Source organism: Chlorocebus sabaeus, chromosome 15 (genome assembly GCF_047675955.1).
Source record: "Chlorocebus sabaeus isolate Y175 chromosome 15, mChlSab1.0.hap1, whole genome shotgun sequence".
Taxonomy (NCBI): domain Eukaryota; kingdom Metazoa; phylum Chordata; class Mammalia; order Primates; family Cercopithecidae; genus Chlorocebus; species Chlorocebus sabaeus.
The window spans coordinates 77536443-77564144 of record NC_132918.1 but is presented as its reverse complement, the minus strand read 5'-3'; the positions used below and the strand labels follow the sequence as shown (position 1 = coordinate 77564144).

At 41.3% G+C, this 27702-nt stretch overlaps 1 protein-coding gene and 1 pseudogene across 4 annotated transcripts in view; both read right to left on the bottom strand.

The window, feature by feature from the left end:
• Positions 1 to 27702, bottom strand: part of CMTM8 (CKLF like MARVEL transmembrane domain containing 8) — a 126085-nt gene that overhangs the window by 91928 nt on the left and 6455 nt on the right. For 2 of the 4 annotated variants that reach the window (XM_073023672.1, XM_038002959.2), the window contains exon 2: positions 11691 to 11798. The exons of the other annotated variants lie outside the window; for them this stretch is intronic. In XM_073023672.1, coding sequence (XP_072879773.1) covers positions 11691 to 11798 — 108 coding nt within the window. The remainder of the gene's footprint in view (positions 1 to 11690; positions 11799 to 27702) is intronic. 4 annotated transcript variants of the gene reach the window in all.
• On the bottom strand, positions 13008 to 15528 carry LOC103241826 (keratin, type I cytoskeletal 18 pseudogene; annotated as a pseudogene).

The window sequence follows — 27702 nt, the reverse complement described above, 5'->3', positions numbered from 1 at the left end:
TCTCTATATTCTAACAGTCATACACAGGAGCATCAAACCTCAGGATTGTCCCCATGCAGAGATGGGGTTTGGGGAGTTCCAGGATAACTCCCTTCAGAAATAGCTGGGTACAGTGAATTAACAGTCCACCATTTAGAGTCAGGAAGAACTGGTGTGAATCCCACCTCTGCCGCTTCCTGGTTGTGACCTTCGGTTACTATAATCATTCAGCCTCAACTGCTTTATTTATAAAATGAGACAAAGGTAGTTCCAAATATAATTGTCACTTTTTTTTCTTTTTTGCCTGTTTTCTCTTGTCTTGGAGACCTATCTTTCCTTCAATGTAATTGGAGTAGGGTTGATTCCATGCCAGGTACCAGAAGTAGACAGATAACCCAAGTGTGGCCAGAGCACTTATAATACCAGTGAGGGGTCTTCAGTGTGAGTCATCCAGGTTCTTGGCATTTTGAGCAAAGAATTGGACAAAACACACAAATGAAGCAATGAAAGCACAGATTTTTGAAACGAAAGCACACTCTACAGTGTGGGAGTGGGCTCAAGTGTGCTGGTTATGGACTTTTCTGGAGTTTAAATACCTTCTAGAGATTTCTCATTGGTTACTTGGTTACATCCTATGTTAATAAAGTTGTGGCCCATGACCAGTCTGATTGATTGCAGAAGGTGACCAATCAAAGGCTGAAGTGAAGTTACAAAGTTATACCCCTATGCAAATGAAGACTAGGCCCACGACCAGTCTGACTGGTTGCAGGAGGGGACCAATCAGAGTACTTTCCATTTTCCATCTGCCAGGAAGAAAAAGTGGGTGGGGGTGCAAAGGAAGTAGCCTCTGATCCTTTCGTTACCTGGGCATGGAAAGTTGGGGTTTTCCTTTTGATTCCGTTCTAGGAAATCAGCGTGAATCAGCCTTAGGCTCCCTGCTTCCAGACCCTATTCTCCCCCCTCACTTATGCCTGGCCACATTGACTGGACCGAGAATGACCATGTGACCTGAGCTAAGTCAATCAGGGACTTCCTCCTGATTGGTGGCCACTATGAAGTGCTTGGTTACCACTGTGAAGAAACAGATTGATGGTTTCTTAAAAAGTCACTAACTATAAGAAAAATACAGAACTGTGGGTGGCATCTTTGTCATCATGCAGGGGAAGTCTTTCTAAGAATGAAGTTTATTCAGAAGAAAGCACAGCCAAGACACTGAGGAGAGAGACTGAGTCCTGCTATCTATTGAACTCCTGGTTCCAGCCATACCTGAAGCTTGATACATAGCTCAGCTTGTCAGATACATGAGCCAGTAAGTCCTCCTCCTTTTCGTTGTCATGGAAGCCAATTTAGCCAAGTTTCCATCATCTACAGCTGTACAGGTTGTGACTAATACAGTATTTCACTGTTAGATATTAAAAATGCTTTGAAGTTCTAGGAAGTGTCTTTCTATGAATGAACACTCAGTAAACAGGACTGACCGTTAGTCTTTTATGTACCCAGTGCTGTTCTGGGCATCAAGTATATAAAGTAAGTAAACTAAAAGGTATTATGTAACATTAGCAGCTTATGTATTAGATTATGTCAACAGAGATAACTCAGTTTGGGAAGGGAGGCATGGGGCTGTGTTATCCAGAGAAGGAGTTTGCCAGGCCTGAAAGGGAGGCCAGGTAATTCTAAACAGAGGCAGCAACACATATAAAAGCATGGAGGTATATTGAAAGAGATGATCGGGGTTAGTTGAGAAGGCAAACTCAAATGTCTACAAGGACCAAGCAGGTAACATAAATGAGTAAAACACATCAGTTATAAGGCAACAAATGACAATGCCTCTTGGCCTCAGTTATGGGAAGACTGGAGAGAGCTGAGGGTAGTAGCAAATAAGTGACTGGAAGGCCCCTCACAGCACAGAATATAGTTTGTCCATACCATCCACTCTCACCTTCTGCCTTTAGCAAGAAGTGGGTTTTAGCTATTCACACGGCCACGTGGATAAGGACCACATTTCCCCAGTTTCATCTACAGTCAGACATGGCCATGCTGTACATTCTGACCAATAGGATGCCAGAGGAAATGATACATGTAACTTCCAGGTTGGATCTTGAAGAAAGGGACCTACTTCTCCATCCTGCTGAAGGCTGGAGCAGGCAGGAGGTGGGAAATGAAGCAGTATCTTGGACCAGAAGATGGAACCCACTGCAGAGAACAGGGCAAAACAAGACAAAAGTAGATAGTGTCTCTGACACCATGGAGCTATCATATCTGCCCTGGGCAATTAGTGCTTTGACTGTCGCGTGAGAGAAAAACAAGTTTCTACTTTGTTTAAGCCACTTGTTTTGGTCTTTGTTACAACAGTCAAACATGCATCTTGACCAACACTCTTATATGCAGAGGGCGGCCACTTCTTGGCTCCAAAGGATTACTGCCATGAGGAACTGTAGGCTCAGTACTGTGCATTTGTCCAATTTTCCAAGAGATCATGGAAATCTAGATTTTCTTATGACATCTGATATTCACATACTGGCAACTAATTCTGATTTTCAGCACTGGATAGGCCAACACAACTGGTCTGGGGCCCGGTATCATTCTGGTCCACAGCCCTCTCCAAAATAACAACTTCATTGGAACAAGTAACATAACTTACGGTAATAGAGTCCTTTGAGTTTGGGCAACACAACACAGTGCCTGCAAACTCTCATTACCCTCAAATGCAGTCCCATTCCCTGGAGAATAAGCCAGATGTGGTGGCACACACCTGTAATCGCAGCTACTTGGGAGTTGAGGCAGGAGGATTACCGGAGCCCAGGAGTTTGAGTCTAGCCTGGGTAACATAGTGAGACTCTGTCTCAGGAAAGGAGAGGAAAGGAAAAAGGAAAGGGAAGGGGAAGGGGAAGGGGAAGGGGAAGGGGAAGGGGAAGGGGAGGGGAAGGAAAGGAAAGGAAAGGAAAGGAAAGGAAAGGAAAGGAAAAAGGAGAAAGGAAGAAAGAAAGGAAGGAGAATCCTTGGAAAATGGAAAGACAAAGCCTCTAAGTCAGCAGCAGCAACCACGGTGGGGCCTTACTTGCCCACAGTCTCACCATGTAGGGCCTCCCTGGACACCAGTGGCCTTTACCAGGATTAAACTCTGTTCCTTTCTCTTCTCCCCTTCTCTCCTTTTCAAGACTAAATAATTTCTCAGGGCTGGGTGCGTTGGAGCACACCTGTAGCTCCAGCTACTCGGGAGGCTGAGGTGGGAGGACTGCTTGAGCCCAGGAGCTCAAGACTGTCCTGGGCAACATGGTGAGACCCCAATCTCTACAAAAAAATTAATAAGTTAGCCGGGGATGGTGGGATGTGCCTGTAGTCCCAGCTTCTCGGGAGGTCGAGGCAAGAGGATTCCTTGAGCCAAGTTCAAGGATGCAGGGCACTATGATTGTGCCACTGCACTCTAGCCTGGGCGACAGAGTGAGACCCCATCTCAAAAAAACAATTTTTTTTTTCCTCAGCAGACAGGGCTAGATATTAGAATCATGAAGCTAAAAACAGCAGGTGAAAAAGGCAGCCCTCAGTTTGATATGGAAGGTCTGGCAGCCTCACCAAACAAGTTCATCCAGACAAACAGCTTTGTGGAGGAGGAGTGGGAGGTGGCATAAAGGAAGACGCAGAAGGTGCAACATCCAATGCTCATTTTGTGGGAACCACTGACAACATGGGTTATACGAAAACAACCAAAGTGGCATCAGCATTGCACGGGGCCCCAGCTCATACTCCCCTCCACAGAACAAAGATCTTTGGGCACAATTTCAGCTGACTCCAGCTTTCTCCTCTGGATTCAGGTAAAGCACCTGTGCAAAGGTCCATGGTTAGCCACAGGCAATTACTCTAATTGCCAGTCAAGCAGTGCCCATGAAAGTATTGCTCATACAGGTTCAAACCACTTGCTATGCTCTCAAGTCAAAATAAACATCAGGGAAATACCCACGGCATTGCTGTTGCACAATAAGAAGAATAAAAACAATCATGTTACAGGAAAAGAAGTTCCTGTTTATAAGGCCCACTGCCCTCTAGGGAGTTGCTTTGGGTTTGGTGAGAAGTGTTTTCTCTGCAGTGCCCTCACTGAATTAAGATACACAGTTTGGAGGTAGGAGCTGGAGAGTTTCCCTGCACAACAGAAGGAGAAGGATTTGGAGAGGAAAAGGATGAGTAATCCAGGAGGGAAGGGAGATCAAACAGAAGTGGGAGGAGAATGGAACAGGAGGTAGGTCTTTGCATTCTCCAAGAGCCTCTGTACCGGTCATCGGTCAACACCTAAAACCAACCCACCACTGGGACCAGTGAGCTTTTTACAGACACCAGAGATGGATGACAGCAAAGGATAAAGGAGGTGGGGTAGAAGGCGGAAAAGGGCAAGAGAATACGGGCTCTTTGGGAATTAACTGAAGGACACAGGAGTGATGACTCACACCTGTAATCCTAGACTGTGGGAGGCTGAGGCAGGCAGATCACTTGAGGCCAGGGGTTCAAGACCAGCCTGGCCAACATAGCGAAACCCCACCTCTACTAAAAATACAAAAATTAGCTGGGCGTGGTGGTGCACACCTGTAATCCCAGTTACTCTGGAGGCTGAGGCACGAGAATTGCTTGAACCCTGGAGGCAGAGGTTGCAGTGAGCTGTGGTCGCACTATTACACTCCAGCCTGGGTGACAGAGCAAGATTCTGTCTCAAAAAAAAAAAAAAAAAAAGAAAAGAAAAGAAAAGAAAAAGAAATACATGGGAGGCCTTTGTGTTCATCACAGAGATTCTGAGCAATTTCACCAATAGCTTTGAGGGACGGAGAGGTCCCCATGCCATTTGGATACTATCACCTCCCCCAGAACAAGAGTTATGAGTTCTTATAATGTGCCAGTGCTAAACAATTTACATGAATTTCTATTCGATTCTTTCAATAATCGTAAGAAGTGGGTATTATTAGACATATTTTACAGATGCTTTAACATGTTAAATATTTTGCTTAAGATCTCAGAGCTAATAGCAGCAGGGCCAAGATTCAAAGCCAGGTCTGTTTGGCTCCCAATTCTGTGTCATTCTGCTCAGAAAAAGATCACATTTAGCTTGCAGAAAAGTGATTCTGGCCAGGTGTGATGCCTCACACCTGTAACCCCAGCACTTTGGGAGGCTGAGATGGGTAGACTGCTTGAGTTCAGGAGTTCGAGACTAGCCTGAGCAACATGGCGAAATCCTGTCTCCACAAAAAAATACCCAAGTTAGTCAGGTGTGGTGGTGTACACCTGTAGTCCCAGCTACTTGGAAGGCTGAGGTGGCACGACTGCTTGAGCCTGGGAGGTTGAGGTTCCAGCGAGCCGTGATTGCACCACTGCACTCAAGTCTGGGTGACAGAGTGAGACTCTGTCTTTTAAAAAAGAAAAGAAAAGAAAAGTGATTCTGGTTACATGCACTAATCATGGGATACACTGACATCCCAAGCCCCTTGATGTATGGTACTAAGAAGGACAAACATTGCTTCAGTGGGATTTCTGCCAACAATACATAACCTGAATCTACTCACGAGGAAACACCACACACACCTAATTTGCAGAGCATTCCCCAAACAGCTCACTTGGATTCTTCAAAATTGTCAAGGTCCTGAAAGACAAAGACTGAATACTCTAGACTAAAGGACACTAAAGAGACATGATGACAAAATATAATGTGTGATCTTACGCTCTATCTTGGACAGGGAAAAAGAATATAAAGAACATTATTAGGACAATTTGGTAAAATTTGAGAATGATAGTTACACTGTGGTTATGCAGGAGAATATTCTTGTCCTTTAGAGACGCATGCTGGAATAGCTAGGGTATTCAGGGATGTGATGTCTGCAACCTACTCTCAAATAGTTCCATAAAATATGAAGCAGACAGACAGGAAGGAGGGAGGATGAAGCAGGATATTTACATTTGAGAAATTACAGTGAATGTGTGAGGAAGTTCACTACACTGTCCTTACAACTTTTCTTAGTGCCTTGAACTTTCTTAAAATAAAGAAAATTAAAGGAATTCTGACTTCAATTTCTGACACTGTGACAGACTGGGTATCCTCCCAAATGAAACAAGTATGGGTAAAACATGAATTTTTTCTTTTTTTTTTTTTTTGAGACAGGGTCTCACCCTGTCACCCAGGCTGGAGTGCAGTAGCACGATCACTACTCACTGCAGCCTTAACCTCCTGGGCTCAAGCAATCCTCCCACTTCAGCTTCCCAAGTAGCTGGGACTGCAGGCATGCACCACCACGCCCGGCTAATTTTTGTAATTTTTTGTAGAGGCAGGGTCTCGCCATGTTGCCCATGCTGGTCTCAAACATGATTCGCCTATCTCAGCCTCCCAAAGCGCTGGGATTACAGATGTGAGCCACCGTGCCCAGCTAAAACATTTTTAAACATGTTGCTGAGCTGGCATGAAAAGAAAATATCCCAAGAAGCCAAACATTAAATAAAACAAGAATCCTGGGAGTCATCAATGCCAAAATCAGTTTCCACCCTGAGAGTCTGTTAAATCTTGAGGACTCTTGAGCTTCTATCCTTTTTTAAAACTACTTCAAGATATAATGCATACATCATAGAATTCACCTTTTAAAAGTGTAGAATTCAGTAATTTTTAGACTATTCAAAGAGGTGTGCAACTACCACAACTATCTGATTTCAGATGATAACATTTTTATCATCCCCAAAAGAAACTTCACACCTATCAGCAATCGTTCTCCATTCCTCCCTCTCCCAGCACACGCTAATGCACTCACCTACTTGCTGTTTCTACGGATGGGCCTATTCTGGACATTCCCCATAAATGGAATTTGACAATATGTGGCCTTTTGTGTCTAACTTCTTTCACTTAGCATAATGTTTTCAAGGGTTATCAACACTATAGCATGTATCAATATTTTATTTCTTTTTATTGCCAAATAAGATTCCATTGTATGGGTATTCTGTTTATCCATTCATCAGTTAGTGGACAATTGAGTTGTTTCTACCTTTTGGCTATTATGAATAACGCTGCGATGAACATTCGTGACCTTGAAAAAGCATGTATGTGTGTATCTATGTGTGTGTGTGTGTGTGTGTGTACAGATATACATATAACTTGGAATACTTTCTTTTCATGCCAGCTCAGCAACATGTTTAAAAATATTTTAGCTGGGCACGGTGGCGCACATCTGTAATCCCAGCACTTTGGGAGGCTGAGATGGGCGAATCACTTGACCCCAGGCATTTGAGACCAGCCTGGGCACGTACACGCGCGCACGCACACACACACACACACACATATACATATATTTGTTCCAATTTCTCCACACCCTTGCCAATACTTGTTACTATCTTTTTAATTGTAGCCATCCTTATACGTGTGAAGCGGCATCTCATTGTGATTTTGGAATGTATTTCTCTAAATGTCTAGATGTCTAATGATGTTTAGCATCTTTTCATGTGCTTATTGGCTGTTTGTATATCTTTGGTGAAATATCTACTCAAATCCCTTGTCAAACTTTCATCTAGATACAGGGTTGTTGGAGACAAAGCAAAGGGCCCATTTAAGGAGAAAGTCTAACAGGAAACCACCCATGTACAGTTGGGATCTTAAAAGGCCATCCCTTCAATGTGAGGATGGACAAGAAATTAACTCAGTGTCCAGAGGGAGCAGCAAGATAACTTCAGTATCTCAATCTTGGCAATGAGTGGAGGGTTAAAAGATCTCCCTTTCAATTTATAACCACACTTATTCTGTCATTTGGGTTGGGTCTGAGTCTATGTAGGCCATAAAGAACACAGTAGATCTGGAAAAGTTCAAGAATTTCTAGAAATATAAGAGAATTGAAATTCAAAATCCAATGATAGATTAAACAGCTAAAAAAAAGAATTATTAAAATTGAAGTTATATAAATAACTAAAATGCAGCCCAGGAACCCAGAGTTGAAAATTATCAGTTTAAAAGACACGGAAGATAGAGTCTAAGGATCTAATACATATTTAGAGTTTTAGAAGTAGATGAAATAAAATGGGAAAGACAATATTCCCAATATTTTAAGAGATAATGCTGATAATTTTCCATTATTGTTGAAAGAGTAGTAATTAGATCTAAGAATCTCAATCAAACCCAAGGATAAATAAAAAGAAAACCTTAGCTAGGCATATCATAATGAAGCTGCTGTATACAAAGACAAAAAAATTTTAAGCTAAAGTAGCTAAATTTAGAAAAAGAATGGCAATCTGCAATTCTGACTGCCAGCATCAACAACAACCATGGAGACCAGTAAGATAGAAGAATGATACTTTCAAATGCACTGAGACAAAAATAACTGCCAACTTAGAATTCTGTAACTTGTATAATTATCTTTCAAGAATGAGAAAGAAAAAGGTTTCCAGAGAAAAATAGGAGATGTGAGGTGTAAGAAAGAACAATGAGCAAAGATATAAGGCAACTATGTGGGTTGTGAGTAAAGCTAAATTGTTGACTATGTAAAACAACTAGAATGCTTAATTTGTAGGTGGAAAAGTAGCTAACACTAAATAACAAGAAAATACTATAGATTGTGAAGAATGTTATCTGATTTAGAGTTCTGAGGTCTTTGTATTTGTTTAGGAGCAGGATAAAAATACTGTTTAATTTTAGCCTGTATAATAGACTAAGTATGCATGTTAAGACAGCTAGAGATCTACTAAAAGAATACAGCATAACTTCCAAACAAACAAAAGGGAATGAGAAACACACACAAACAAAGTTAATCAGTTCAAAAGATGGCAATCCAGGAGGCCATCAACCTAGAAGGGGCAAATCATGGTGCATTCATAAAATAAAATGGTAAAACTTTAAAAGTTAAGGAACAGCAGCTACCTATGTCAATATGGAAAACACTCAATGATGAATGGAAGAAGCAAGTCAGAGAAGGAAATCCCACGTGATTCTGTATTCCATAAGATGCAAAATGAGGCAAGGTAAACAATACTTGGAAAATTTTGAACTTTATAGAATACAGAATGTGGCCGGGCGCGGTGACTTATGCCTATAATCCCAGCACTTTGGGAGGCCGAGGCGTGCGGATCACCCGAGGTCGCAAGTTTGAGACCAGCCTGACCAACATAGAGAAATCCCATCTCCACTACAAATACAAAATTAGCCGGGCGTGGTGGCACATGCCTGTAATCCCAGCTACTCGGGAGGCTGAGGCAGGAGAATCACTTGAATCCAGAAGCAAAGGTTGCGGTAAGCTGAGATCGCACCATTGCTCTCCAGCCTGGGCAACAAGAGTGAAACTCTGTCTCAAAAAAATAAAATAAAATAAAAAATAAATTAAGAAAAGGATACAGAATGCATACATGCTTAAAGAAAAAACAAAACAAAACAAAACATGATAGTGGTTACCTCTGCAGAAGAGGGCAGGGGCTACAAGCCGTCTCTAAAATATCGTAATGTTCTATTTCTTAACCTTAGTGGCTGCATATGGTTACTTGTTTGATCATGATTTAAAGTCTAGGCCAGGCCCAGTGGCTTACATCTATAATCTCAGAGCTTTGGGAGGCCAAGGCAGGAAGATCGCTTGAGGCCCGGAGTCTGAGACCAGCCTGGACAACATAGTGAGACCCTATCCCCACACACACAAATTTTTTTTTAATTAGCCAGGTAGCTTGGTACGGCGGCTCATGCCTGTAATCCCAACATTTTGAGAGGCCGAGGCAGGAAGATTACTTGAGTATAGGAGTTTGAGACCAGACTGGGTAACACAGTGAGACCTGGGTAACACAGTGAGACCCCGTCTCAAAAAAAAAAAAAAAAAAAAAAAAAAAAAAAAAAAAAAAATTAGCTAGGCATGGTAGTGCAAGCCTGTAATCCTAGTTACTCAGGAGGCTGAGACAGGAGGATTGCTTGAGTTCAAGAGTTCAAGTTTAGAGTGAACTATGATCATGCCACTGCACTCCAGCCTGGGCAACAGAGCAAGGCCCCATCTCTTAAAAAAAAACAAATTGTATATGGGTTTTAGTACTGTATGATATTTTACACAAAAAAGTTTTAGTGAAACAAAGAAGGAATCTTAGTTCTGGGGGCACGCAGAAAACATCTCCCCACTTCTCAGTTATGTAAATCTGCAACCTAACTCTTGTGGACTGACCTTTTTCGTACCTTGGGAGACTGGAAACATAAGCGTCAGCTCCCACCTGAGCTCTTGTTCCACAGGCTAGCCGCTAAACCAGCCTGGTAGTAACCAGTGACCTAGTTAACTGAGCTTTGGTCTTCCACCTTTCACAAAAGCAACCTAATCACATAAAGGGAAGTTTAAAAATCTCACATTAGCTTCCCAGGGAGGTATGAACATTAGTTCATGATATGAAATGTGAATAAAAAGGAAAACTGCTCAATATTCATGTCACAATTAAAAGGAATCTTAGACATAATTTCCAAAGCATAAGCTAGTAGAATATTAAATATACCTGTTATAGATCTCTTCAGACATCTCTCTCCCAGAGGAAATTCCCTGAGACCAAAAGAAGGTCAGAGCTTCAAAGAACACAGACATTTCTCCCCCCTGAAACTAAAGTTGCAGGGAGATTAGCTGACAAGCTCTCAATATTGTTTACTCCGAGACTGCTGTGAACAGTGTCAGGCAACATAACTGCCTTTTGTCTCTAAAGGTGACTTATCTGAGAATATCCCTTCAAGCCTGCTCAGTGTTTAGTGCTTCAAACAAAGTGATCTTTGATGCTTTTCAGTTTTTGATTGATGTAGATTACTTGTTGCATCCTTTAAAACCTAAATTTAAAGATTTCTGTCCTACCTGAAGCCCTTTCTGGAAACAAGGCAGGTTAAAATACACAATAAAGATCCCCATTTTCCCCACAGAAAGCGGCACCTGTTATAATTAGATTTTGAATAGATGAAGGAAAGGGCAAGGCAAGATAAGGCATGAGATCAGAGCTTTGCATGTTTTCCAACACAGGTCACTAAACTCAGACCTCTGGAAAATTGACTACCCCATGGTTTTTTAGGACTTCTTTGAAGAAAGTCTATAGGAAGACAAATCAGTGGAATCTTCCCACTCTACCTACAGAGCTGGCATCACTCATGACGGTGTCTAGATCATTCTACTAATCATTTGCATAGTCTAAATGAACTCGTTATGTTCAAAGTTCAAATAAGCAGGTCTCTGTGGTTTTTAATATAGCTTTTAAGCTTTCTTTAGTTACAGGTATGATCCTGATTCTAACCCTAGTATATACCAGAGAGGCTAAATTCTATGTTCCCGCTCACTGCTGAGTGTGTGAAAACTCACTAGAGGCTGATATGACCACTCATTCCAAATACAGCCCAGTCCAAGCAGAATTAATCTACAACATCTAGACCGGCTGATAAAAAAAAAGGGAAGAAATAAGCCTATAGTAACCCAAGAAATAAGCTAATATTTACCTCTGAGACAGAGTTTCGATGTATTTTTGCTCACTTTATCTTCTACTAACGTGACATCGTCATTATCTTTCTCATTATTACAGATGGAAGTCCAGGAAGTATCAGGTCAGTTGTAAAAGTTACATAGCTAGAAATCAAATGTGTGTCTTAACTGAAATAGGGCAAGTCCTTACGATGTTTTAGAAGCAACACAAATCACAGGTGGCCTTCCACCTCCAACACAGTGACCCAGGTAGAATCCAATGAAGTGGATGTAGTAAATACTCCACGTGGATCCACTCACCTCTGCCACATTCCCCTTGCAGTGTGCCTTACTTCTCACTAGAGGCTGGAAAGCTGGACCACAGCTCGGGTTCCACACAATGAGGTAGCTTCGGCAGGCACACCCAACCTAGACTTAGAAGGAAAAAGACAACACCATGGCCCAAAGGACATGCTTTGGATGCCTCTATGTTCCTGCTGGCAGACATAGCTGTGGAGGTACTTGTTTTTCTGCGTCAGTCCACAGAAAACTGAAATCCCAGCGTCCCATTCCTTGCTTCATAGCGTTGAGAGGCAAGTCAGGGGGCAGCCATTTGGTATCATGACTCGCAATGGGGACAATGGACATCCAGGACCCAGCAGACATGAGAGTAGATCCTGCTTCCTTGCCCTCCTTCTGATGGCAGGCCAGTTCCGTGGTATGATTCCAGTAGATGCTCCTGGAAGCTCAGCCTAGAGCCTGCTCCTCCAACCCTACCAAAAATTTTGGAAGCCAACTAATGATGCATAATAAATCCCTTGCAGCTTCAACCAGCTACAGTAGACTGACATCTTCAGTTGAACTCTAAGACAATGAATATTCTACTTTCCCATGAAAGGGGCATATTACTAGGCTGGAACCATGAATCTCATGGGTGTGTACAGAGGATGGACAAGCAATCAGATGGCATTTATTTCATGCTGAACTCCACAAGGGTGTGGTTGACTCGTTCATGTGTTATTTAAGAACTGTTTCCTCAAATCATGGCTCAACTAGAAACGGAAATGAGAGAAAGAAGGGATTCCCCACAACCTGGGACTGGTTTATTATCAAGTGAGATAACGAACGTGAAAACCCTTTAAATGGTAGAGTGTTTCTCTAAAAGTACAGGCACCTTCCTAGAAACAGTGCTACTCATAAATCTTAGCAAAAACAAACAAATGGTATTTTCCTGCCAAATTTTAGATTTAACTCTCTCTATGGGGTGAATAAAGGACCAAATACCTACAAGGAATAAATGTCTCTTGAATTTCACCTCAAATTTGAAAACTTGAGTTTTTCCTACTATAATTTAATATCTTTTTAAGCATATTTTTCTTTACATGTCTTAAATCCTGTAATTGATCATTTGTTTCAACAAACATAGAAAAGTGCTATTTACCACTATATTCTAAGGGCTAGACACAGATTCTGGCACACAGTAAATATTCAACACATTTTTATGACAATAAATAAGATATGTATTATTAATTTGCACTGTAAAACCCATAGCATTTTGTTTTCTTAGTTTTTATTCTTTTTTTTTTTTTTTTTAAGAGACAGACACAGTCTCACTCTGTTGCCCAGGCAATCCTCCTGCTTCAGCCTCCCAAGTATCTGGTACTACAGCCATGCACCACCACACCTGGCTCATTTTTAAATTTTTTGTAGAGACATGGTCTTACTATGTTGCTCAGGGTGGTCTCAAACTCCTGGCCTCAAGCAATCCTCTGGCTTTGGCCTCTTAAAGGGCTGGGGTTATAGGTGTGAGCCACTGTATCCAACCTTCATAGCATTTTAGACTGGGAAAGACCTTGAAGAGCTTAAGAATCAATACTAAGACATAACCTGAGACAAAGAAATAGCTGAAAAGTTTCCCTCTTAGGAACTAGAGTAGTATAAAATGATTTTCCCAAAATTAATCTATGTGTCATATAAAAATCCAATATAATCTGACAAAGGAAAGGAGGCACCAGCAGTGACTGTGAAAAAAGTTATAAAGGTCAACTTGAAGAAGAAACATATAAACATGTGAAAATTGGGGAAAAAAAATTAAAAAAAAATCACAGCTGGGATAGATTATCCTATCAGATATTAACATGTAATCTAGAACTAACATGGAAACAAAGAATAGAAAGTGTACAGTAGAACCCAAGCAGGTACAAGTAGTAAATGAAAAACAGAAAGCAATCCAGGTAAGGGAATGTACAATGAATTTACCAATATGCAATGTTGGGACAACTGAGAAGACATTTGAAAACAAAATTAGAGCCCAACTTTATATTTCTGCTGAAATGCAGTTCAATATTAAAGTTAAATATTTTAAAGCACAAGAAAAATATAGGTAAAATATTAATGTATAGTTCATTATATTTAGCTTTGTTAGTGAGATAGTACTTTCTTCTTTTTTTCCAATGACCTCTGAACTTTATATTGGCCTCCTGCTCCCCAAAGGGCAGCCTGCTTCTGCTGGCTTAATGTCTCAGAACTTTGGTGTCATTGGTCAGATACCACTTTGCCATCCACTATCCGGCGGGTGGTGGTCTTTTGGATGGTTTGCACGGAGTTGCTGCTGTAAAGGGCATCACCAAGATTGAAGTCCACGCCATCTTCCAGCAGGCAGTGGTAGGTGGTAATCTCAGCCTCCAGCAGACCTTCATGTTCAGCACAGCCTCATACTCCTAGGCCTGGTGCTGTCCCTCTGCCCGGGTCGGTGCCAGCTCTGACTCCAGGTGCAGCAGGATACCGCTCAGCTGCTCCATCTGCAGCGTGTAGTGGGCCTCCACCTCCCTCAGGCTGTTCTCCAAGCTGGCCTTCAGATTTCTCATGGAGTCCAGGTCGACCTCCAAGGACTAGAGTGTACCTCTCAGCTCCGTGAGCGGCATCTTAGCAGCTCCAACCTCAGCGGACTGTGTGGTGACCACTATGGTGCTCTCCTCAGTCTGCTGAGACCAGTACTTGTCCAGCTCCTCTCAGTTCTTCCGAGCCAGCTCGTCATATTGGGCCCGGGTGTGTTCCATGATCTTGGCAAGGTCCTGAGATTTGGGGGCGTCTACCTCCACAATCAACCCAGAGCTGACAATCTGCAAGTTGCAAGCCTTTTACTTCCTCTTTGTGGTTCTTCTTCATAAAGAGCAGCTCCTCCTTGAGAGGCCTCGATCTGTGTCTCCAGCTGTAGCCAAGTGACATTGGTGTCATCAATGACCTTGCAGAGCCCATGAATGTCATTCTCCACAGACTGGCGCATGGCCAGCTCTGTCTCATACTTGACTCTAAAGTCAGCAGCAAGACGGGCACTGTCAATCTGCAGAACAATGTGGGCATTGTCCACAGTATTTGAGAAGATCTGAGCCCTCAGGTCCTCGATGGTCTTGAAGCAATGGCTCCAGTCTCTGACCTGGGATGCCTTCTTCTCCAGATGCTCCCGGATTTTGCTCTCCAGCCTCCGGTTCATGGTCTCTAGGCTCCTCACTCTGTCCAGGTAGGAGGTCAGGTGGTCGTTCAGGCTTTGCACGGTCTCCTTCTCGTTCTGGATGCCTCCCATTCCTGCCAGACCCCTGGCTGTCCCCGCGGCCAGGTCTCCGGACCCTATGCCACCCTGGAAGCCAGTGGAGTGGGACACGGCGATTTGGGAACCAGAGCCCCCCGGCACCTGCAGAGATGCTGGCTGCGCCGCTGACTGGCCGGACGCCATAGCTGGGCACCTGGACAGAGCCCAGGGACCGGCAGTTGGTGGAGAAGGTGGAACGAGTGGTGAAGCTCATGCTGTCCAGAGGCGGGGGTGTGGGGAAGTGAGGGGACAGAACTCAGGCTTTGCTGACATGTTAGTGAGACAGTACTTTCTAAGGATGATGCCCAACATGGGGAAGACAATAAGACTGAGAGATTTGAAGATAAACTTTAGATTTTGTAAATAAAATCACTATGGCACTTTGGGAGGCCAAAGCGGGAGGATTGCTTGAGCCCAGGAGTTTGAGAACTGGGCAACAAAAAAAAAAAATCAGCCAGGCATGGTGGCATGTAACTGTAGTCCCAGCTACTCAGGAGGCTAAAGTGAGAGGCTCACTTGAGCCTGGGAGGTCGAGGCTGCAGTGAGCTGTGATCGTGCCACTGCACTTCAGCCTGGTGACAGAGCAAGACTATCTCAAAAAAAAAAAAAAAAAAAAAAAAAGGCACTGTAAATAAAACTAAGAGATAAGCTAGAAAAAATATTCACAACAAAGAGGGTCAATATTCCTAATAGATGCTAAAAATATCTATAAGTGAGTAACAAAACTACTGAACTTCTTTGTAGCTAAACCTGTATGTTGACCTCTTTATCCTTCCCAAATTCCACTGAAATGTCTCCCACCCCCAAATTTAAAAAATACGTAGTAGTGCTGAAAAGCTACAAAAAGCAGCAACAGCAGTCTGGAGCAGAGAGAACTTCCTGGAAGGCACTTCAGAACAAACCAATGATAACCAAGGGAGTTTCTTGTCTGCAGCTCTGGAGCGAAAAATAGAGGACCCACTAAAAAAAAGCAAGCCTCCAAACACCCTCAGATAAGCCAAGGATTCGAAGCAATAACCAAAATCGGAGAAGGAATGAGTCAAGGGTAATCTGCTAAGGAGTACATTTAAAGACTTAGAAACTACTGAGTGAATTATCTCCCCCCCCCTGCAGCAGCTACTTCTGGAAATAGCCCCCAGTAAAGATTTGAGATTTCCAGATGCTTCAACAAGCTATTTGCACACATCATAAGAAAGCCTATGCAGCTCCACTACCCCTAGTTTCCCCCTCCCAGGCCTGTCAATATTTCCTTTCCTTTGAAAAACCACCAGATGCAGATCACATGACGAAAACCCATCTTCACTGCCGGGGTACCGGGATTCTCACTTAAGCTGAGCAAACAGGCTCCAGTCATTTCATCTATGATTACAAACATGGACAACCATTAATCGCCAAATGACTGAAGAAAACAGCACAGGAGAAGCAACAGATTCAGCAAGCAGAAGTGGTCTCTCAGTAACAAAGAAAATACACTCAAGATCCTTACAGTGATTCAATAAAAAAGAGATCAGACTAAAAGCAAACATTTTAGAATGACTAATTGTTGGGAATTAAAACTATCAAAGCCATAATAAAGCAATAGATGGGTTGAAAGGCAGAGCATACTTAACTGGAAATCTGAATTTGGGCTTAAAGTGCAATTTTTCTAGAAAATTACACTCTTTGCAAAGTACAAAGAGAAACATGAAAGAAAAATTAGGAGATACTGAAGATAGTTTAATCTGTCCTGGAACTCCTGGATTGAATTAAGATTCCTTTAAAGGAGAAAACAAAGAACCAATACAGAAAATAAGAGAAATTTCCCTATGCCGAAGCTAGATTTGTATAGTACTCATAAAGAGCCCAAAAAGTGACGAGGAGGACAAATAAAGAATGCCTTTCCAGGCCAGGTGTGGTGGCTCACTCCTGTAATCCCAGCACTTCGGGAGGCTGAGGTGGGTGGATCACTTGAGGTCAGGAGTTTGAGACCAGCTGGGTCAACATGGCAAAAACCCGTCTCTACTAAAAACACACAAATTAGCCAGGCATAGTGGCCGTGCCTGTAATCCCAGCTACTGGGACATAGAATTGCTTGAACCCAGGAAGCAGAGGTTGCAGTGATCCGAGATCGTGCCTCTTCCAGACATATAGTGGTATCTAGGGAGATATCACCATAGATCCCTAAAGTTAGGGAAACAATTTCAAAAGCTTCTAGGGAGGGAAAAAGACCATTTAGTTACTTAAAAGGAAAAGAGAACCTGATTCCCACAGAGGAGTGGATCTGAAGCCCAGCGAAAGCTAGCCCTCTGACAAACATTATAGAAGTTACAGTTTACTGCAATAGATGCAAGGAACATATTCTCAGCAGGTAACACCAGGAAATATCAGGCTAGAGCTGTCCTGAGAGATGGGCCTTGTCTCCCTGAGTCCTCCCAGATTAGAGTGAGGGCAGGGAGAGATCCCATCAGAACTTGGGAAACTCCAAGGAAGGCCTTAACAATCTTTTATTCCAAACCACATCAACCTGAAGAAACTTCCCTATAATTATCTTACATGGTTACAAAACTGCCTTTCATAAGCCATTTCTCCTGTATATAACACCGCCATTTCACCTACAATTTATTGCTACACCACCAGTGTACATTTGCATGGGTAGTAGTACAAGACATCATTCACGCAAGACTCTGCTGCAACAAAGTCTGTGGGAATGTACATTCACGAATGGTCAAGGTCTGGGAGATACTGAGACTAACAGGCCTGTTTAGATACTACCAGACCATCAAGTCGCTTATTAACAACACTGAATGCAGCCAGGTACCGTGACTCACACCTGTAATCCCAGCTCTCTGGGAAGCTGAGGCAGAAGGATTGCCTGAGCCCAGGAATTGGAGACCCGCCCGCGCAACAAAGTGAGACTCCTATCTCTACAAAAAAAATATAAAAAAATATCCAGGCATGGTGGTGCACACCTGTGGTCCCACCTACACAGGAGGCTGAGGCTGCAGTGAGCCATGTTTGAGCCATAGCATTCCAGCCTAGGTGACAGAGTGACACCCAGTCTAACAACAACAAAACAAATAAAAAAACAAAAAACACTGGATGTTAGAAGACAATGAAACAATATCCTCAAAGAATTAATTTTAAAAAATTGTCTTGGCTGGGCATGCTGGCTCATACCTGTAATCCCAGCACTTTGGGAGGCAACACAGGTGTATCACTAGAGCCCAGGAGTTTGAGACCAGACTGGGCAATGTGGCAAGATCCTGTCTCTACAAAAAAAATTAGCTGGCCATGGTGGCAAGTGCCTGTGGTCCCAGCTACTCGGGAGGCTGAAGTGGGAGGATCACCTGAGCCTGGGGATGTTGAGGCTGCAGTGAGCCAAGATCATGCCACTGCATTCCATCCTGGGTGGCAGGGTTAGATCCTGTCCTCACCCCTCCAAAAAAAAGAACTGAGTAAAAATTAATGAAATTTTGAGATCTATAGCTTTATACTAACCAAATTATTATTCAAGTATGAAGGTAAAAGAAGATGTTATGGATGTGCAATGATTCAAAAAGTTTACCACTTTCAAACCCTTTCTAAAAGAATTATGCAAAAAGGTATCTCCAGCAAAATGAAAAATCAAGAAAGTAAGTGACACAAAAAATAACATGAAAAGTAATATCGTGAACAAATTTAAACTTGTGGTTAAGTCTAAATAGTTGTTCAGTAATATGGGTGGAAATCTTAAGATGACTGCCAAGCAATGATTCCTAAGAAATCATTTTTTAAAAAGTAGTACAGGGATTGTAAAATGGCACATGCACTTTGAAAAATAGTCTGGCAGTTCCTCAAAAAGTTAAATGGAGAGTTACTATATGATGACAGCAATTCCACTCTTAACAGCATGAAATATATTCAAGAGAAATAAAAACATATATCCACACAAAACCCTCTACATAAATATTCTTAACAGCATTATTAACAATAGTTAAAAGGCAGAAACAACCAAATGTCCATGAACAGATGAATAAAATGTGGTATTTCTACACAATGGACTATTAGTTGGTTAAAAAAAAGAAATGAAATACTGATACATGCCACAACATGGATAAATCTTGAAAATACTATGCTAAGTGAAAGAAGCCACAAAAAGAAGTCAAAGAAGACCATATATTATAGGACTCCTTTTATAGGAAACGTCCAAAATAGGCAAATTTATGGAGACAGACAGTAGATTAGTAGCTGACTAGGGCTGGTGGAGGGAGGATTTGGGAAGAGATGGAGAATATATGTTAGTGAGTATGGGGTTTCTTTTTAGGGTAATGAAAATGTTCTAAAAGTAGTTGTAGTGATGATTGTACAATGCTGTGAATATTCTAAAAGCCACTTAGTTGTATACTTTAAATGGGTGAACTTTACAGTATGTAAATTATATCTCAATAAAGCTGTCATTTTTTTTTTTTTAATCCAGAGAAAGTTGGCTGACATAAAGTACATGGTCAGGAATAGGTAAGGAGGAAAGTGTTGTCCTTTGAATGGAATCATATAATTATATATCTTGATTAATTATCTGGATATTTAGAAAACTATTAGCTTAAAATTTGGGTAAAAATTTTAAAGTAACTCCAAACAAATAGAATTTATAACTTTAAATCACTAGAGGAAAAAATAAGGAAAATTCTAAAGAATTCTAAGAATTCTAAATAATCACAATAAATATAAATGTGTTAAATTCCTATATTGGAAGACAAGTTCTCAGACTGGGTATAGAAATAAAATCTAACTATATGACACATATAGAAGATGTACTTATAACAAGATGACAAGGAAAGGTAAAAAATAAAAGGGGTGTCTCCTTTTGGAGGACATGAAGTGTTTTGGAATTAGAAGTGGCAATTGTACAACATTGTAAATGTAGTAAATGCCACTCAATTGTTCATTTTAAACTGGTTAATTTTATGTTATACAAATCCCACTCAATTAAAAAATAAAGGGACAAGGCCAGGTGCAGTGTCTCGCGCCTGTAATTCCAACACTTTGGGAGACCAAGGCAGGTGGATCACCCTAGGTCAGGAGTTCGAGACCAGACTGGCCAACATGGTAAAACTCTGTTTCTACTAAAAATACAAAAATTAGCTGGGTGTGACGGAGTGCGCGCCTGTAATCCCAGCTACTCGGGAGGCTGAGGCAGAAGAATCACTTGAACCTGGGAGGCAGAGGTTGCAGTGAGCTGAGATCGTGCCACTGCACTCCAGCCTGGGCAACAAGAGTGAAACTCCATCCTCTCCCCCAAAAAGTAAAAAATAAAAACATAAAGGGACAAGCTGGACACATTAGTGCTCACCTGCAGTCCCAGCTACTTGGGAGGCTGAGGTGGGAGGATTGTCTGAGGTCATTAGTTCAAGGCTGAAGTGTACTATGATTTCACCTGTGAACAGCCACTGCACTCCAGCTTGGGCAACACAGCAAGAACTGGTCTCTTAAAAAAGAAATTGGAGAAATGCATGGTGAAAATAAATTACCATGATCAGTTTAAAAAGATAAAGAGGCTGGGCACAGTGGCTCACGCCTGTAATCCCAGCACTTTGGGAGGCCGAGGAGGATGGATCACCTGAGGTCAGGAGTTTCAGACCAGCCTGGCTAACATGGTGAAACCCTATCTCTACTAAAATAAAAATACAAAAATAGTTAGCCAGGCGTGATGGCAGGCAACTGTAATCCTAACTACTAGGGAGGCTGAGGCAGGAGAATCACTTGAACCTTAGAGGCAAAGGTTGCAGTGGGCCAGCATTGCGCCAACTGCACTCCAGCCTGGGCGACAGAGTGAGACTCTGTCTCCAAAAAAAAAAAAAAAAAAGATAAAGGGACAAGAAAATAAATAAATGCTATAAAAAAAGCTGGTCTGACAGGATTAGAATCAGACAAAATGCAACACATCAAAGGAAACTAAGGCTGATTTTACATATGCACATAGCCACAATATCCCTAGATATGATATTAATAAATCAAATCCAAGAGTAAAAAACATTTAAATTCAATAGTTTATTAAAATCATATAACTAAGTAGAGGATATCCCAAGAGTACAAGAATAATTCAACATTAGGTTTCCTAATACAGTTCACTACATTAGCCAACTGAAATAAACAAAACTCAAACGATCACCTCAATAAAAAGCACTTCCCCACCAAAACAATCCTATCTCCTAGCTCCATTTCCATTCCTACTGCTCAAATCATTCCTAATTAAAAAGGGGACACAGTTAAACTTCCCTTCCTTAACTCAATAAAGAATAACAGACCCTACAGTTAAAACAGTACTATCATTATAATACTGGAAATATCCAATTAAAGTTATGAGCAAGGCAAGGATATCTACATCATCCCAATTATTTGACATTATACTGGAAATCTTAGTCTATGCAGTAATGGAAAAAAGTATGAAAAGAAAATGAAAACCACCCATATTCAAAAAGTATGAGAATAACTCAAGATAGCTACACACAAGACAAAAATTTTAAAATTAACAGCTTTCTTATACATCACAAATAATCAGAAATGAGTGAAATCCAATTCATTTTTGACAAATCTAATTTATCAAAAATTGAAAATACTTAAAACTGAGTAAGAAATGCCTAAGATTAATCTGGAAAAAACTCAGCACTTTAAGAACATAAAATAAACTGAATAAATGAAGAGATACAACATTCCTAGATGGTAAGATCTGGTAATAGAAAGTCAACTCCTCAAATTAGTTTATAAATATAATGAAATCACAATCCAAGTTGAAATGGAATTGAAGAAACACTGATTCTAAAAATCACCTTAAATGTTAGTATAAGTATACAGCGATAGCAAAGAAACAGAAAATTTTGTATGGCTTACCCTATTGAATATTAAAATACATAACACTATAATAATTAAAAGGGCCTGGGAATTCACACAGGAATAGAACAAAATAGGGTTAAGAAATAGTTCTGCATATAAGGAAATAAAATATGATTAATAGTGATGCAATTGGATATCCACTTGGGTAAAAAAGTAAAATTCTTACATTATACACACAAGAAGATTTTCTTAAAATTTAAGACGGTAAATATTTTTATTGTATTTTTTCTGAGATAGGGTCTGGCTCTGTTGCCCAGGCTAGAGTGCAGTGGCAGCACGATCATGGCTCACTGCAACCTCCACCTCCTTGGCTCAAGCCATCCTCCCACCTCAGCCTCCCAGGTAGATGGGACTACAGGCACACGCCACCATGCCCAGCTAATTTTGTGTTTTTTGTAGACACAGGGTTTCATCATGTTGCCCACACTAGTCTCAAACTCCTGAGCTCAAGCCATCCACTTGCCTCAGCCTCCCAAAATGCTAGGATTTCAGGTGTGAGCCGCCACACCCAACCAAAAAAGTAAATATTAAAAAAAAAAAAAATTATCCTGTATTTTCTTCAAGTATTTGTGTAACCCTGGGGCTGGGGAAGCCCTGTTTAGCTAAGTAATGCCCAGAAGGCTAAAGGAAGATAACAGTTTATCTTCATACAAATTTCATACATATTAGAATTTCTGACAAAAAAAGTGGCACGAATACTAATAAAAAGTAACATGTGGCTGGGCATGGTGGCTTAGGCATGTAATCCTAGCATTTTGGGAGGCTGAGGCTGGTGGACTGCTTGAGCCCAGGAGTTCAAGACCAATCTGGGCAACATGGTGAAACCCTGTCTCCACCAAAAATACAAAAAATTAGCCGAGTGTGGTGGTGTGTGCCTGTAGTCCCAGTTACTTGGGAGGCTGAGGTGGGAGGATCACCTGAGCCCAGGAGGTTGAGGCTGCAGTAAGCAATGATCACACCACTGCACTCCAGACTGGGCAACAGAGTGAGACCCTGTCTCAAAAAAACATAAATTAATTAAAAATAGATGTCTAATAAGCACATTTAAAATGTTCAACTTTAATGATCACAGAAATGCAAATAAAAACAATTTGCTCTTTTTCACATGTCCAGGCTCCCCTCAATATTATTTATAGCTGATGTTCTCTCTGACCAGTTGGTGTCCATGCCAAATTGGTTTTTATTATTCCAAATATCTCCTACCCCAAACAAGTTGGCAAATATCTAAAGAAAATTTGAGTATTTGCAGAAATAAATCTTGTTATATGCTGAAACACCATTCGAATGCAAGCTGGTATGAACTTTTTTGTATAATTTGGCAGCAACACCAAAAGCCTTAAAAACATATGTCAAACCACAAAATAATTATTAGAACTAGTAAATTAGGTCGACAAAGTTATAGAATACAAGAGAAAGGATATAGAACTCATTTGGAGGCTGGGCATGGTGGCTGACGCCTGTAATCCCAGCAATTTGGGAGGCCGAGACAGGTGGATCATTTGAGCTCAGGGGTTTGAGACCAGCCTGGGCAACATGGTGAAACCTTGTAATTTTTTTGTATAAATTTTTTATATAAAGTAAGAGAAATAAAAACTCAATTGGAGTTCTATAATCTGGCACTGAACAATCCAAACATGAACTTAAGAAAATACTTCCAATTGCAATAGCATCAAAAAGAATAAAATAATTAGAAATTTAACAAAAGAAGCACAAGACATGTATACTGAAAATTACAAAATATTGTTGAAAGAAATTAGAGAAGACCTAAATAGATATAAAGATATCCCATGTTCATAAGTTATAAGACTTGATTTTGTTATGATGGCAGTACTCACCAAATTGGTCTATAGATTCAACAGAATCCAGATTGAAATCCCAGCCACCAGGTTTTCAGTAGTTTGTTTTGGCACTGTAGGACAAGCTGATCCTAAAATTCATTTGGAAATGCAAGGGGCCCAGAATAGCCAAAACAACTTGGAAAAAGAACCAAGTTGGAGGACTCTCATTTTGAATTTCAAAACTTACTACAAAGTTACAGTAATCAATACAGCATGGTACTGGCATAAGAGTAGAGATGTGCATCAATCAAATATAACTGAGAATCCAGAAATAAACCATCATATTTATGATCATTTGATTTTCAACAAGAGTGCCAAGATAATTCAATGGGAGAAAAACAGTCTTTTAATAAATGGTGCTGGGACAATTGATATCCATATGTGAAAGATTGGGGTTAAACCCTTCCCTCACATCATAGACAAAAATGAACTCAAAATGAATCGTAGACCTAAATATAAGACCTACAACTTTTAGAAGAAAATAGAGAATATCTTTGTGACCTTGGATTAGTCAAAGCCTTCTCAGATATGACATCAAAAGCACAAATGACAAAAGAAAAACTATAAAAATTGGACTTTTTCAAAATTAGGAACCTTTGCACTTCTAAGGACATCTTCAAGAAAAGTGAAAAGATAACAGACAGAATGGGAGAAAAATACTTTCAAATCATATATCTGACAAGGAATTTATCCCAGAGTGTGTAAAGAACTTGTACAACTCAACAACAGAAGACAAATTAACCCATTTTTAAAATGGACAAAACCTTTCTGAAGAAAATGTACAAATGACCATTAAGCACATGAAGATTGCTCAATATTGTTAGTCATTATGAAAACGCAAACCAAATCCACAATGAGATACGATCTCACATTCACTAGGATGGCCAGAATCAAAGAAAATAAGCCTTGATGAGAAAGTGAAGAATTAGAACTCTCAAGTTGCAGCAGGGATTGTAAAGCAGTACAGTCCCTTTGGAAACAGTCTAGCAGTGCTTTAATTTTTTTTTTTTTTTTTTTTTTCTGAGGCAGGATCTTACTCTGTCACCCAGGCTGGAGTGTAGTGGCACAATCTCAGTTCACTGCAGCTTCAACTTTCCTGGCTCAAGTGCTCCTCCCACTTCAGCCTCCTGAGTAGCTGGGACTACAGGCACATACCACCATGCCCAGCTAATTTTTTGTATTTTTTGTAGAAATGGGGTTTCGCCATGTTGCCTAGGCTGGTCTCTAACTCCTGGGCTCAAGCGATCTGCCTGCCTTGACCTCCCAAAGTGCTGGGATTACAGGCGTGAGCCACCACACTGAGCCACTTCAATATTAAACATAAAGATATGACATTACCCAGTAACTCCATTCCTTGCTAAATGCTCAAGAGGACTGAAAACATACGTACACATAAAAGCTTGTACATGAGCTAGGCAGAGTGGGTCATGACTGTAATCCAGTACTGTGCAAGGCCAAGGTGGGAGGATCACTTTAGGCCAGGAGTTCAAGACCCTGTCTCTACAAAAAATTAAACAATTAGCCAGGCAGGGTGGCCCACACCTGTAGTCCTAGCTACTTGGAGGCTAAGGGGGAGAATTGCTCAAGCCCAGGAGTTTGTGGTTACAATGAGTTATAATGATGCCACTGCACTCCAGACTGGCAACAGAGTGAGATCCTGTCTCTAAAAAAAAAACAAAACTGTTAATTAAAAAAAAGAAAACTTGGGCCAGGTGCAGGGTGGCTCTTGCCTGTAATCCCAGCACTTTGGAAGGCTGAGGCAGGTGGATTACCTGAGGTCAGGAGTTCCAGACCAGCCTGGCCAACATGTGAAATCCAGTCTCTACTAAAAAAATACAAAAATTAGTCAGGCATGCTGGCAGGCATCTGTAATCCCAGCTACTCAGGAGGCTGAGGCAGAAGAATCATCTAAACTGGAGAGACGGAGGTTGCAGTGAGCCGAGATTGCGCTACTGCACCCCAGCGTGGGCAACAAAGTGAGACTGTGAGAAAGAAAAGAAAAGAAAAGAAAAGAAAAGCTTGTACATGAAAGTTCACAGCAGCATTATTCATAATAGGCAATATGAACATCCCATGTTTATAGGTTATAAGACTTCATTTTGTTATGATGGCAGTACTCACCAAATTGATCTATAGATTCAACAGAATCCAGACTGAAATCCCAGCTGCCAGGTTTCTGTTTGTTTTAGCAGTATATGAATTTGGCATCGATTATAAGCTGCACCCTGATTCAGGTATTAAAACATGAACACGAAGTACCTATTACAACTCCATCAACTGATAAGTAAACAAAATAATGTATACATCAGTGAAATATCTGACAATTAAAAAAAAATGAAGTACTGATACATACTACAACATGGATGACCCTAAAAAACATGATGCTAAGTGAATGAAGTCAGATCAAAAGGGCCACATAGGATTCCACTTATGTGAAATGTCCAGAAGAGGCAAATTCATAAAGATAGAAAGTTAACTTGGTTGTTACCAAAGGTTGAGGGAAGGGAGGAATGGGGAGTGACTGCTAATAAGGATGAAGTTGTTTTTGAGGGGTGAAAATGTTCTTTAATAAGGGTAGTGACAGTAGGAAGACATTTTTTAAAATTTTTAAAAGAGAAAATATTTGGCTGGGCATGGTGGCGCATGCCTATAATCCCATCACTTTGGGAGGCCTAGATGGGTGGATCACTTGAGGCCAGGAGTTCGAAACCAGTCTGGCCAACATGGCGAAACCCCATCTCTACTAAAAATACAAAAATTAGCTGGGCGTGGTGGTGCGCATCTGTAATCCCAGCACTTTGGGAGGCCAAGATGGGTGGATCACTTGAGGTCAGGAGTTTGAGACCAGCCTGGCCAACATGGTGAAACCCCATCTCTACTAAAAATTCAGGAAAAAAAAAAAAAAAAATTAGCCAGGTGTGGTGGCTTATAATCCCAGCTACTCAGGACACTGATGCAGGTAAACTGCTTGAACCTGGGAGGCGGAAGTTGCAGTGAGCTGAGACTGTGCCACCGCCCTCCAGCCTGGGCGAAAGAGTGAGACTCCATCTCAGGGGGAAAAAAAAATTCTAAAATAAGACAGTGGTGATAGCTATACAACTCTGTGAATATCCTAAAAACCCCTGAGTTGCAGACTTTAAAAAGGTCAATTTTATATGTAATTATATCTCAATAAAGCTGTTTTTCAAAAACACAAATGCCAAAACTCACAGAACGCTACACTAAACAATGTGGATTTACTGTATACCTTAATAATCTTTTTTGTTTGTTTGTTTTGGGACGTAGTCTCACTCTGTCACGCAGGCTGGAGTGCAGTAGTGCGATCTCGGCTCACTGCAACCTCTGCCTCCCAGGTTCAAGTGATTCTCCTGCCTCAGCCTCCAGAGTAGCTGGGATTACAGGTGTCCGCCACTACGCCTGGCTGATTTTTGTATTTTCAGTAGAAATGGGGTTTCATTATGTTGGCCAGACTGGTCTTGAACTCCTGACCTCAGGTGATCCTCCCGCCTCAGCCTTCCAAAGTGCTGGGATTACAGGTGTGAACCACCTTGCCCGGCCAATAAACTTACCTTTAAAGAAGATTCATATACCCTCTTATCAATTCTAAGTAATCATCCTCAAAAAACACTAAAGAACATCCAGAAAGATTTAGCTTCAAAGATGTTTAAAAGGAGGAAATAAACATACATTGAACAGTAGGAGCCTGGATATTTACGGAATACTATGTGGCCATTATGAATGTCATGAGAAATTAATCACTGATGAAAACAGGTAATATATCAGGTCTCAGCAGGAAAGCAGGCACATTCAGATTGGGTAATCTGAGTAGGGTTTAATAAGGATGTTGTTTATACAGCGGGGTGCAGGAAAACCGCAAGCTATAGGGCAGTACTTGGCAATCAGAAGCGGGGGTGAGCAAATAGTTATCGAAGTCAGGGAAAAGAGCAGTGTGCAGAGAGCTGCTAGGTAGCCTGTCTTCTGTGCAGGGACACAGACAACCAGCAGAGACCCAGCAGGGAGGAACCCTGGGGAATGAAGGTCCAGAACCTGCTCTCCT